This window comes from Dufourea novaeangliae, unplaced genomic scaffold (genome assembly GCF_001272555.1).
Source record: "Dufourea novaeangliae isolate 0120121106 unplaced genomic scaffold, ASM127255v1 scaffold322, whole genome shotgun sequence".
Lineage (NCBI taxonomy): Eukaryota > Metazoa > Arthropoda > Insecta > Hymenoptera > Halictidae > Dufourea > Dufourea novaeangliae.
The window spans coordinates 2,360-15,554 of record NW_015374190.1 but is presented as its reverse complement, the minus strand read 5'-3'; the positions used below and the strand labels follow the sequence as shown (position 1 = coordinate 15,554).

Genomic DNA, 13,195 nt, shown 5'->3' with positions numbered 1-13,195 from the left:
ACTCCAAATGCATCAACTTAATATATGTTGCAATTTGAATACTTAAAAGTTTTCTACATAAGTACTGGGAAGCATTATTCTATATTTATTGTTAATAAGTCACCGGCAATGGTCGTTGACTATGAAAGACTACATACTTACTTGACCCGTAAGAATTTCGAGTCTAATCATCCCCTATATTTTTATTCTATCTTCACCAAAGACCCAAGATCCGTATGAATGTTTCTTTTTTTCTCAATTCGATTAGATACAAATCGAAAGAAATATCGTGGTGAGAGGTAATCGATAACGATCGCGGGTCATCAAATGGCCGAGTCCGCTGTCCCAAAGACAGATCGTCAAGTGCTTCAATCGTCGAAACACCTGTCCAACGAGCACCAAGAACACCTGCAGCTGGACTGTTTGGATCACAACGACTCCAATTTCCTGAAAGTTCCCAAACGAAAACTGTCAGTGTTTTATCGATCGTTCGACGTGATCGAGGCGAAAAGTCAAGAAGACACGCTCGAGTTTCGGCGCACCTCCAGTAGTCCCTCGGTCCGTTTGAACGAACCACAAGACGAGGAAACAAGAGGCAAAGAAGTCTATTGTGAGACAAGTTCGTGCAGAAAAGGTTTCGTGAACAATTGTAGATCGTTGATCGAGAGTGGCAAATTCCTCGGCGGCTCCACGACCGATCAACAAGACCAAAGATCGAGCGGTCTTCGATGTTCGCAAACGCGAAGCTCCTCTCCGATGACAGGGAAGCTGCCGCTGGTCAGGGATGACAAGATCGTTGACAATTGCGCCACGATCGAGAAACAGTGTAAATTGAACAGTAACGGAATCGACGTATCCAAAGTAAGCCCCAGAAAAGTCCAGTAAAGCCCAGTAACGTCCACGTGGAAAATAATGAACTCTTAACCCTTCTATAGGTAACTAAAATAGTCACGGTTATTGAGCAATCGGAATACTTCTATTCTGACAGATTAGATAAACATAGATAATTTTACTTTCATAGTTTTCCGGAACTATTGGCTTTCCCTTCCAATAATATACCAAGTGCTGTTTTAAACAAGAACATAAAAAATTGTGAAAGGAAATTTAGAAATGGGTACCCGGTTGCCTACACAAGGGTTAAGGGGGTATTCCCCCCCTTAATAAGGGGGTATTAATGGCTGCTATTTTGTTAAAAGAAATTTGTTCTGCTTCGTAGTACTTCACAAGATAGCCACTTGATATTAATAACTTTGTTAATATAAGAGATACCTAAATGCACAAAAATTTTAGACAAACATACACGAAAAATTTTCTCGATCCATTAATTCTTTGTTCTAAAAATTGCTCAGAAATGACGCTTCCAAGTCGGAATACCCTTTAACGACCGTTGCTGTCCTCTCGGAAGAGTATTTAGGTTCGGACTTTATTTTCACGGTAAACGAAATTCTCGCGGCGGTAAATCAAATCACCAGCCTTGAAACGTCGCTGTCGATTCGCTGCGATAATATTTTCACTGGGAATACCGCTGTGAGCGCGATGAAATTTTACGGGGGTGCGCAAGTTATTAAAATCTGCGCGATCTTCGAATGGTCCTGGTTTTCTGGAAAAACATGAAAAACAACTACTAGAAGAATCCTTTCGATACAGTTAATTTGTGGTTTGGATAGCCTTTGACGTGATGAACTGGAAACGGTAATCGAAAATTGTAATGGTTGAAAATTTAGATCAGACATTCGAGCAACAGCTGTGCTGGAGAGTAAAGTAAATTTTTCACAAACAATAAATTATCGATTGACAAATAAACATCGTTCTTTTAACACTGAAACTATGAAAACCCGTCATAATGGCAGATTGCAGATTTATTCTTTACTGAAAGTGTAATAGTACTCTTGGCGCGATTTATGTTGAATTTGCATTTACTATGCATTTTATATTACGCTAGATTTTGTTATATTAGATGTACCAATAAATAATTCACTATATTTTGCAACCTATACATTTATTTTCATAAAATTAAAAGGCTTTGTTGCTGCAATAATACCCACCCTTGTTCTCCAACATGTTCAAGCAATTTTAAAATGGGAAAGATTGAGAAAAGGTTTCGAATATAATCTTTTTTACCACTTTATTATTATTAATACAAAACGGTAGATTACTTATTGGTACAACAATTTAATTTAGTATACGGGCGACGATTTACCAAATACAATGATACTTATTACTAAAAACGTTCACATTGGACATTAATATCTTATACAAACATTCGAATCTAGCGATCTGTATACTTCTAGATCCCCCGAAAAACTACAATCGATCTTGCCCGCGAAGGGACGGTCTAAAATAAGTCTCGAACGACAGTTAAAAATAATGTTCACGCCCATAAACGATTCTTATTTTCGATCAGGGCGTCGATGAAAATATCGTCGACGACGCTACGTCAAGGTCGTCCTTGGAGGGCGGCCATTCCGAACGGGACGGGCTTGAGCTGACTTCCAGATCAGAGGAGGATCATGGGACAACGGTGGATCGTGGATCTAGCCAGGATCGGCGAGACGTGGCGTCGAACGGCGGTAAATTTTCGAGAATTCGACAAAACTAAAAATATGATTATTGTATATTTGTCGGTTGGCCCCGTGCTCTCTCACTCTCGTTTCGCAGATCTGGTTAAGATCAAAGATCCAGCGTATCGCGGAGCGTTCGTGAACGCGTCGTCGTCCAGTGTCGGTGGTGAGAGGCTAGCAGCAGTCGGCGCCGAAATGTCGAGTCACGAGGACAGCTCGATCGAGTCTGACTGCGAGGAGGAACCGATCGTGGCGAGAAGTCGCGCGGGAAACGGCGAGGCAACGATCGAAGGAACGAAAAAGGGGGATTCACCGCGAGCCCCGTCGCCTCTCACGAACGGGGATGCCCCGGGAGAACCGGATCCGAGTGGGAAGATCGACGGCGAGAAAACGGAAGACTGTGTCCAGTCGACGCCAGAGAAGCGACAAGTTGGTAATCGTTATACGCTGTTGTTTGTTCGTTGTCGAACGGTGACAAAACCAATATGGCCGCCGCGGAAGTGTTTGCGGGTTTGTGAACAGACCGCGGATGTTTACGCGCGAGAGATCGAAGTTTATGGGTGAGTTTTGAGGAAACCGGAACCGAAACAAACATTTATTTCACCTGTTACCGACTCCTGTCGAGCTTCAAGGGAAGTAGAAACCGTGTTACAGTTAACTTTTTACTGTGTTGAATTTCAAACATGGCATGTTTGCAGTCTGGTCGTAATTAACTTCCGGTTCTCGTTTTTTCACACTTTAACGCCCAGATCATTAAAACCTTATTTCAAAATTATGAGACTGATACATATACTAAATGTTGTATTTTGTTATTTTCAAGTCAAAAATATCTTTGTGTGTGAAATGTGTTTTTTTTTTCTTTAGCGTGTAATATCAATTAAGTTACGTTCTTTATTTTTGTAAAGATAGACTCGTCCTTAGTTAATACTGTCCACTAATACGAAACTCCAACAATTTTTATTTGAGTCACTTTTATCGTCCGAGTGTGATACGACGTTTAGAATGTCTGGTGATGTTGAAGGTCAGGATCAGGCTTGGGTTAGGTCTGCGTTACAAATACAGAGACATTTACCATTTTCTTCATTTTAAATTATTCTAAGATCAAAATCCTTCCGAATTTTTACACTATAATATATAATAGTAAAGGGAGCAACAGTGTTATGTTATCTGAAAAAAATAACAATATTCTCGAAAACATTTTTAATTTAAAGGAATCATACTTGATACTAGAATTCTTGAGCTAAATATTCGATATTACCAGAATCAATTTCAAACTGCATTCCATTTCGAGGCATTGAAATCTCCAACAAAAAGGATCATATTCGAAGCTTAAACTGAGTATAAATCATTAAATTTAATTACACTGGAAGATTGAACTATAATTAGTCAATTTTTGCAAGATTTTATTTGATTTTAAGGGTCTAGAAGTGTTCATACATTTACAGTAAATACATGAAATCCCTCAAGGCACTCGTTTTAATCATACAAAGTACGTCTATGCCTACTATAAAATACACAATCGGTCCAAAGTATAGGACCTAGTCTGACAATAAAACAATGAAAAAAATATTATTCTACAAATATTTGATAATGTGCTAAAACTAATTGAAAATGATTGGTATATTTATTGAGTCTAACTTTTATTATATCGTAACAGAATAATCAGCCACTGTTCCATCAATTATGAACTCAGGTCACATACTTTTGGCCGATATTGTATATCCATAATCTATTCGAACCTCCTTTCCTCCATCAAAAATTGTTTATTATTCATCGCAATATTATCCACTGCTAAAAACAAAATCGGCCAATTTATAATAATATACCCAGCAGCCCAATATATTTTGCGACGCAGACCTTCGCGCCAGACACTCTAAATATTATACTGAATCATTACCGGTGCCACATGGACACACTGCATCCGGCGATCTATTCCTCCGTTCGGTAGGAAAAATAATATTTGCTCTGCATACGGTGCAGGATATATCACCGGAAAACTCGAAATCAACCCACGGGCTGACTGAACTCTCTTCCGAGCCCGATCGCGTAATACGATATTTATAGGCGGAATCGTTGAAAACTTGCATAACTTTAAGAATTAAGTCGGACCGTTCTTAACCCTTTTATTCCCACGGTTGCCATACGGCTACGTATTCTAAATAAACGAAATAAAATATTAATATCATTTATTTTGATTCCTTATGAAAAAATAATAACAAAATATGCAATAACATTTTTTCATGTAAGGCTTAATTTTTGAGAACATCGACTTTGAAAATTTACTAGATACGGAGGCAATTGAATAGGACTGGGCCAGCGCGTCTGTCCATTGCATTCTGTTTCTACTTATTACTATGGTGAATACACGTGCTTCAGATTAGTTTTCGAAGTGGATTTTCACGAGAACTAAGCCTTAAATGAACAAATTTTATTGTATATTTTGTTCTTATTTTTTCATAAGGAATCACTTCGTAATGCTTGTACAGGTTTTCTTTTGACCCCAATAAGATACGGAAAGGGAGAAAGAAATTCCTGCTATTGTTTTTGTCTTTACGAACAACCTTCTACAATGTGCTTTTGCATAAAAATCCGCAGTCTAATTATCACCCTGTATATAACTGTGATAAAGGTAAAACAGTTGTCAAATGGCAACGAATGAATAATGGCACTAAACGCTTTCAAAATGTTAAAATGTTTTTGTGAATCATTTATATTCATGTAATGTTGACATAGATTCAAAAAGAAATATTTTTTGTAATTTTCTAAATAATTGGGGAATACAAGGGTTAAAACGTGCTTCAAATTTTATACGAACGCAGAGGTACTTCGCCACAAAGCGATCCCTGTCCGATGGCGACTCGAAACGGTACCACCGTGCAAGACGCCATTGTGGTTGCAGCAAACAGGAGCAGTCGACGGATGAACCAGAACAATTTCAGGCTTTTCCAAGCTTCACGGACAGTCGACTAAAGAGTATAGGATTGTCGCATTCGGAGGAAACGAGTAATTTGTACAGGTACGCGAGAAATGATCGACTTTTGGAAACTTGAACACCTGCTTCCGGAAATGGATCTATTGGATCGATTGGCAGCGTAGTATTTCCTTCGTTCGTGACAAAAATATACATAATTCAATCAACAAAGTTTCATTTAACAGATTTTCATTTATTCCGTAGTTTGAACTATTTGAAACGTGTGTTTGAACATTTCCGAATGTTAATAATTTATAAATAAATTATGAAGCTGTAAGAATTGCCAATGACAAGTATTTTGAATTTAATTAGATAAGCTGCGTTTGTAAAAAGTAAATCAATTTTTGTATTTGGACGACTTCATTGAAAGTTGATTAAACGATTTCATTTGTGTTTCAGTGAAAACTTTGTTTCGCCGGAAAACGATCTTGAGGTATGAAAACGATCATAAATGTATCAGTTGAATGAAAATTTCCATGTTTTTTTTTTTGACACACTTCCGTTTCATTACAGCGTAAATATATCGCGTTCTCCATAGGACTCGGTACCGACAGGATCACTTTGCAGCGACGAATGATGTGGTCGCTGAGACAACGAGATCTAGCTGAGAAAAATTTTAAACATGAAATTGAGGATTTAGAAGAAGAGATAAAGGTCCGTTTATTTCATAAGAAAAACGTTTTCAAACTTTTGAATAAAGATCGTAAACCAAACTTAGCAAATTGAAATATAATTAAAAAAAATTTTTATATTCTCGTTTTATATAAATTACCAAATTTTTCTGAATAGTATTTTTTTTTCAAGAAAATTATATTAGCTTGATATTTACCATTCTTCTCTGGCACGAGACGCCATCTTTACGAAGCAAAGATATTTGAAAGACATTTTGAATTCCGTACGTATTGTCGTTTTTGTCCCCCCACTAAGTGGGTAACATTATTTCGTTATAATAACAGAAACTACCGCGTTGTTCGTGGTGTACGGACGGTGAGTCGTGGCAGGAGTCCACGTAGCCGACACATACGTTCAGAAATTGCGTTCCAAGTGTGAAAATTTGTCTAGGGACATTGCTGAAATCAAGTAAGCGTTTATTGTACAACAAATGAATTTGTTACCTTCTCACATATAAAAAGAACTTTTGAAATACCTTTTTGTGAAACCCCAGTTTTTAACTTATCGCTAAAAGGTATGAAGAACTGAACAAATTGCTAGCTTCATAGATTTAACTTTTGGTACTTCAATTTTTGAAGAGATATTATAATGCTGTCGAAAAATTGGAATTATTTAAGACAGCACGAAATGTGTTAAGAAATCACGATCCGTTATTTCTAGATTCGATGAAGATTGTCTTGATAAGAATGTAGGATTTTTTATTTCCAGGCGTATATTATTAAAGCACAACATAGTGATCGAAGAAGGCACAGAAGAGATTTACGACGTACCTCTTCAGCCGTCGCGATACAGAAACGGATTGCCCTCGAATAATCGAACGCTGGTTCGTTCGAAAACAAAGATAATAATTTTTGGTGTTGGAGAATCTTTTTCATGAAATGCTTGAAAGTGTTGTATATTTAAAGAAAATGTTAATGTTTCTTTTGGTCAAGAACACCGATTTAGAGAAAAATTATTTTCAATTTTTTGGAATCGTATTCTGAGCAGCACGATTGATCTTATACAATTGATTAATTAATGATTGATTTTCTCTATAGATGGCTAGAAGAAGAGCGAGCATAGCGACAATCTCACGGCCCTTGACATCGCAAGATATACTGAAGGTAAGATCCATTATACAGACTCCTTTCGATTATCGTCTGGCTTGTTCTACACGATTATTGTCCAGGCGTTATCCCCATCACTGGGACGTGGAACTTGTCAAGCATATACTTTGTTGTCCCTCTGCTTTTGTTGCCGAGGTTCAGGATTCGGGCAAGAAACAAATTTACGAGGGTCTGAAGCATTTCTCCCTATAAGATTATTGTCCCGGAGCGGACCCGGGTTCGAGACAATAATCGATAGGAAGCTGTATTAGTTTTCTAAAACAGTAAAATCAGATATTAAATAATTAATTGTATGTTATAGTAAACAATTTGTAACAGAAATTCTAACAATTTTGAAAGTATCATATTCTTTATTGAAGAGAATACAAAACACGTCGTATTCCATGTGTTTAGGAAAGTCCCAGGCAACGTAATTCTGTTTCTGGTAGAGTTACTATAAGGAGGCCATCTTTGTGCACCGAGGTGAGATGGGAAAGTGAAAAACTAAACCGAACAGAGTGCGTATGAATTTCTCATATGATTTGGATTGCATAGGAAAAAAAAGAGGAGTAAAACATTTGTTAAATATTTGTATACACTGATCTTTATATTTCAGCAGTTCTGAAAGCGTCGGTGAATTACGCGATATTTCAGAACAGACTGAATGGAGGAGGGACTCTCATGAAGAGAATAATAATCTCCCGAGGCACGGTCAAGCCAGTGATATTGATGCGAATCGTGACGATGCCGATAATGTAAAGGATAATGATCGGTCATCATCGTCGTTGTCATCTTTTTTAGAACCTAGAACCGCCGAGAAACAATTACTACCATGGTAATTATTCGCCTGAATTATAATAAAAATACCATATAGAACGTGAAACGTTTAACCCTTGTGTAGGCAACCGGGTACCCAGGTACCCATATCTAAATTTCCTGTCACAATTTTTTATGTTGTCTAAAACAACACTTGGTATATTATTGGAAGGAAAAATTAACAGTTTCGGAAAAGTATGAAAGTAAAATTATGTATGTTTATCTAATCTGTCAGAATAGAAGTATTCCGATTGCTCAATAACTGTGAATATTTTGGTTGGCTACACAAGGGTTACGAAGTACTTAACGTTTGTTACGTTTTGTTTTTTTTTTGCAGTATACGAACAGTCGAACCCTTACGAATACCTAGAAATTTTCAAACATTACGGCCGATATTGTGGTACATATTAATCTTTTTACTTGGATTTTATGCTCATTATGTAACTTCGTCTGTTGATACAAGCGTAGCAAATCTATCATAATTAATCTATCATCGAGAAATTAATTCATCTTGTTACGACGTTACAGTATTAGGAACGTACGGTGACTGTACAGATTGACTCACAAGGGGAAATAATAAAAGACCTAACGTACAAATATATCGCATTTAATGGTGTTTTTTTTTCTGTTTTAATTTAATATATTACAAATTGTCCACCGTTCCGATACACACGAGCGAATTGTTTTTATTGTAATAACGCAAGGAAAGTATACTCGAGCAATATGTTGAGTATATTTGTGGTGGTTCCATTTCAGGTACTACATTTGACGAATTACTGAAAAAATGTATAAACGTTTGAATATAATGTCACGGTATGATAACTGTATATATATTTTTCTCACCGCAAAATTACAAGTTACCTATTGAGAGTTTTAATGTGATCGTGAGTAGGCCACAAACGAATAGTGCCATCCAAACTTCCACTGGCAATGTACTGACCATCGAAACTCCAATCTAAATTCATAACTGTGTCTTCGTGACCTTTCAGTTCAGTTAACAACGCGTTAGTCGCTAAGTCCCAAACGGAGATGGACTTGTCATCACCTAAAGGAACGTTTTAATTAAATCATTATTAGATAGCGTAATAAAATTATACCAGTCGCATTACTTAATAAAATATTAAAATATTTTACCAGCAGCTGCCAAATACTTTCCATCTGGACTAAAAGCTAAACTATAAATCGTTGACTGCGCTCCAATATATACCCTCAATAAATTTCCATCATCTTTATCCCATAACCTTACAGTCTTATCAGCGGACCCAGTTGCTAAGTATCGAGCGTTTGGGTGAAATTTTACACACTATAAAAAACGAAGCACACGATATGATTTAATTTGTGCACATAAAAAGAAGTTTGTTTATTTCTGTTCAGGGTGTACATACATTTATATCTAAGAAGTGACCAGCGAATATGCGCAATGGAAATATTCTATCTAACGACCACAATTTAGCGGTTCTGTCGTGAGAACCAGTCGCTACATATAAATTGAATACACTAAGGTCCATACACCATATAGGGTAACTATGACCACTGCAACAAATATAAAATCATAATACCTTACTGTATTAAAAATATCATAGAATAAATTGTGTATTAAAAGTACATATACAGGGTGCGGCCGAAGAACGTGTACAAGCGGGTACGAGGTGACTTCTTATGAAAAAAATAAGAACAAAATATGAAATAAAATTTTTTCATTTAAGGATTAGTTTTCGAGAAACTCGACTTTGAAAATCTGCTAGATACGGGGGCAAGTGAATAGGACTAGGCTATAGCGCGATTGTCCATTGCATTCCGCTACTACTTACTAATGCTGAATACACGTGTTTTAGATTCATTTTCGAAGTCAATTTTCTCGAAAAAGAAGCCTTACATGACAAAATTTTATTCCATATTTTGTTCTTATTTTTCCATACGGAAGCACCTCATACCCGCTTTTACATGTTATTCGGCCGCACTTTGTATATGTAGACATGCACGTACGTAGGTACGTACCTATAAATTGCGGCGCACGTATAATCATTAAGTCTCCATGCCCTCATGTCTTTATCACTAGATACAGAAAGTAAAATTTCTGATTCTGGAATAAACCTTAGATCATGTACAATATCCGTATGTCCTCTAAGTATCACTGCCCCTCCTTCAGTCCTTAACATGAAGTACACAAGTTTATACAGGGTGATTCTCCCGCTGAACAAATCAAAGACAATACCGCTCTAAAGAACCGCTGCGTCGGCACGTGTAATCTGTCGATCGGTCTTCACTGTTGATTGACGATTCTTTAGAGTGGTACATACTTTTTGATTTACACAGCGAGAGAATCACCCTGTAGCTTTCTGTTGATTTACTAAAATCCTTTCGATGAAGTAAATAATTCAAGGTACTTACGTTCTGTCGGTAGTTTCATAAAATTTGTCTAAAAATGGGTTATCAGAGGCGAACGAAAAGGAGGGTTCCTCGTGCTTTGGTTTAATTAATACTGTTTCATTTATACCCCATAGCCTAATCTCTGTAGTGCTAAATCCTACTGCTAATTTGTCCATATTTGGCGGAATTACACCACTACTCGCACTGAAAAAATAAATTATACATATATAATTCTTGTCATTTAACAATTGTGTAGTAAGGGAAAGTTAATGCCTGCATAAACATAATCTATAATTATATTCATATGGAATTACTTTTCAATGGCATTATTCACTGCGAATATTCGTAAAGGTTGATGTGCATTATTTCGGATTAATCTTATTGCTTCTTGTAATTCTCTCATTTCACGATCAGCTCCAGTACCTGATGGCTGTTCTACATATCCATTTATTCCTACTTCAGATCTTGAACCTGACTCTTCACATCCTTCGATATCTGTTTCAGGCACATCCATTTTTTTAATTATTGTCAGGTGTGTATTTATTATCTGAACAATAACATTAAAATTATATCACTCTGTGTTATTCAAGTTACATATTACCTAATGTTTTATTCCCATCATATTACCTGCATTAGTGTAATGTGTCCTTGCTTTGAAAGAAATTGCTGAAGACACAGGTGAGCAATATCAGACATATCCACTTTATATTTTCTAGTTCTAAACGAATTTACTAATGGTCTCAGTTCGATATCCTGCACTGAAAATACACTGGATAGCTCTTCCAAAAAATCTTTCTCAGTTTCACTATTAAAATCGTTTTGGTGTGCTTTTAAAAAGTGAATTGCTGCTTGTCTGTTACCAGCATGTAACATCTCTAAATACAAGTGACAAAATACAGGGTATAGAAGCCCTTTTAATTCCATTTTCAATTTATCAACGAGTGCTATGTTTACCCACATCTTTAATCTAAAAAAGAATAATATAAATATAATATTAAAAGAAGGAACAAGCAAATCTCTTTCTGGACAGTTTGACTTGCGAAATTACATATTAAAATAACACCAAAGGAAACTTAAATGAAAAATGGATGTACCGTTGATACGCTTGATCTGCAGCAGCTACATCAATGCTAATAGCACTGAAAATGATGGAGTTGTCTTGAGAGGTAGCAGATGCAGCAGCTGCATTCAGAGTCATTTCATCACTGGTGCGACAATGTATTTGATTAGTTTTACAAAAAACCTCGCTAGTCTGCAATGTTTGAAAATGACACGAGGTTATATTATGTTTACCAATTGTATTTCAATATTAAAGAAAATTCTTGAAATAAAAATAAGAACGTAGCCTGCCTGATAATGACGTCGTTTCAAATATGATTCAATTGTCGCATTAATTAATTCACTCTTTAATCGTTTCATCTTTTAGGAATTACACGTTGGTTACATTCAAAAGTTTTGAATGACTCGACCATAAGAAACGTGTCGAGTGACAAAAATCATTAGAAGTACGCTGTTTTACTAACTATTTAACGCATGAATGGAACATTAACATTGCTAATACTTCGTCAAAAACTAATAAAAATGATAACGGGTTTGAATCTCGAATTATATGGTGTATGTTTTTATCAACAAAGTAAACCGTGATCAATAAAGTTTCCACCGGCAATATTCCGCATACTGTTCTCATCACTTATTTTTTCAAAGATTCTTTATTTCTCATGATTTTATTTGCAACACGTAAATCTATAAACAAATAGTTGCCGCTCGTCAATCATTGCAAAAATATAGAGACAAAAATACACCCTTCCCCTAGAAAAGGACTTGTAACCCCTGAATAACTAGACGCATAACGTATGTTTAAATTATCAGAGAGGAAATGAGAGTGCTCGCACCCGGAAAATCCTTGTTCCCGGGCAAGTGCTGCACCAAGCGATCAATTCTGTCATAATAGTAGGAATCTACTCGTTTTTGTAGTCGTTTGTGTAGTATTTCTATAAATTTAACAACCATTGCCTTAAGTACCCCTTACATAGATGATTTTACAATATATTTATAATAATATTTGTATAGATTCAATAAAAGTACCCTTAGATACTTATTTTACTTAAATCCTACTTATCTATATGATTTTACAATATACTTGTAATGATATTTATATAAATTCAGAAAAAGTAGGCTTATATATTATTCAGGCTTATAAAATATTGTAACTTATATGCCGCAAATAATTCCCTCTTCTGTAACTTGCAAATCTTCCGTAGGATCTTTAAAGCTTCATAAAGGTTTCATAAGTTTGTCGCCGAAATTTTGATTACCGGTGGCATACGATAGACGTGTGTAATAATTTGCAGTAGTCCTCTGCCGGATTCAATCTGTTATTATTACATGTGGATTACGGGACAATGAACGGTAGTGAAATGGCTTGCGTCAGTACACATTTGAAACGTGATCTTTTATCGCTGTTGCTCGTACAACTCTCGAGCTCGGTCTAATGTTGCTCGTGCAACTGTCGAAATCTGACTGACACTTGTGCGTGCTTCCGTGAGCAAATTATATAGTAACCCCAGCAACTATGGCAGTTTCTGCAGATACTACTACAGCCCAAGTTTAAAAGACGTAGGCAGTAGTCAGTTTCTGTAGTAACCTATTGAACCAGACGACTATAATTAGTATAGGATTGTACAATATTTATGCGGTTATATTTAAGACAATTCCATCAAACGAAACTTAGGTATGTTAAT

General features: G+C 36.2%; 2 protein-coding genes across 2 annotated transcripts; one reads left to right on the top strand and one right to left on the bottom strand.

Annotated features, from left to right (window-relative positions):
• Nucleotides 1-203: 203 nt before the first annotated feature.
• On the top strand, nucleotides 204-8,574 carry LOC107192146. Its single transcript, XM_015581345.1, is given in 13 exon segments — nucleotides 204-840; nucleotides 2,384-2,549; nucleotides 2,638-2,969; nucleotides 5,360-5,556; nucleotides 5,911-5,944; nucleotides 6,025-6,165; nucleotides 6,468-6,506; nucleotides 6,509-6,591; nucleotides 6,892-7,006; nucleotides 7,221-7,286; nucleotides 7,683-7,786; nucleotides 7,885-8,103; nucleotides 8,422-8,574. Coding segments are annotated over 13 exon segments (2,175 nt in total). The 5' UTR covers nucleotides 204-306; the 3' UTR covers nucleotides 8,567-8,574.
• A 153-nt stretch (nucleotides 8,575-8,727) lies between these two features.
• Nucleotides 8,728-12,057, bottom strand: LOC107192160 (TAF5-like RNA polymerase II p300/CBP-associated factor-associated factor 65 kDa subunit 5L). Its single transcript, XM_015581361.1, has 10 exons — nucleotides 11,805-12,057; nucleotides 11,549-11,706; nucleotides 11,082-11,421; nucleotides 10,769-11,001; nucleotides 10,476-10,658; nucleotides 10,083-10,235; nucleotides 9,470-9,617; nucleotides 9,219-9,387; nucleotides 8,946-9,129; nucleotides 8,728-8,860 (listed from the first exon to the last, which is right to left on the bottom strand). The coding sequence occupies exons 1-10, from the start codon at nucleotides 11,871-11,873 to the stop codon at nucleotides 8,728-8,730; spliced, it is 1,770 nt and encodes a 589-aa protein (XP_015436847.1). The 5' UTR covers nucleotides 11,874-12,057.
• Between the last annotated feature and the right edge of the window lie 1,138 nt (nucleotides 12,058-13,195).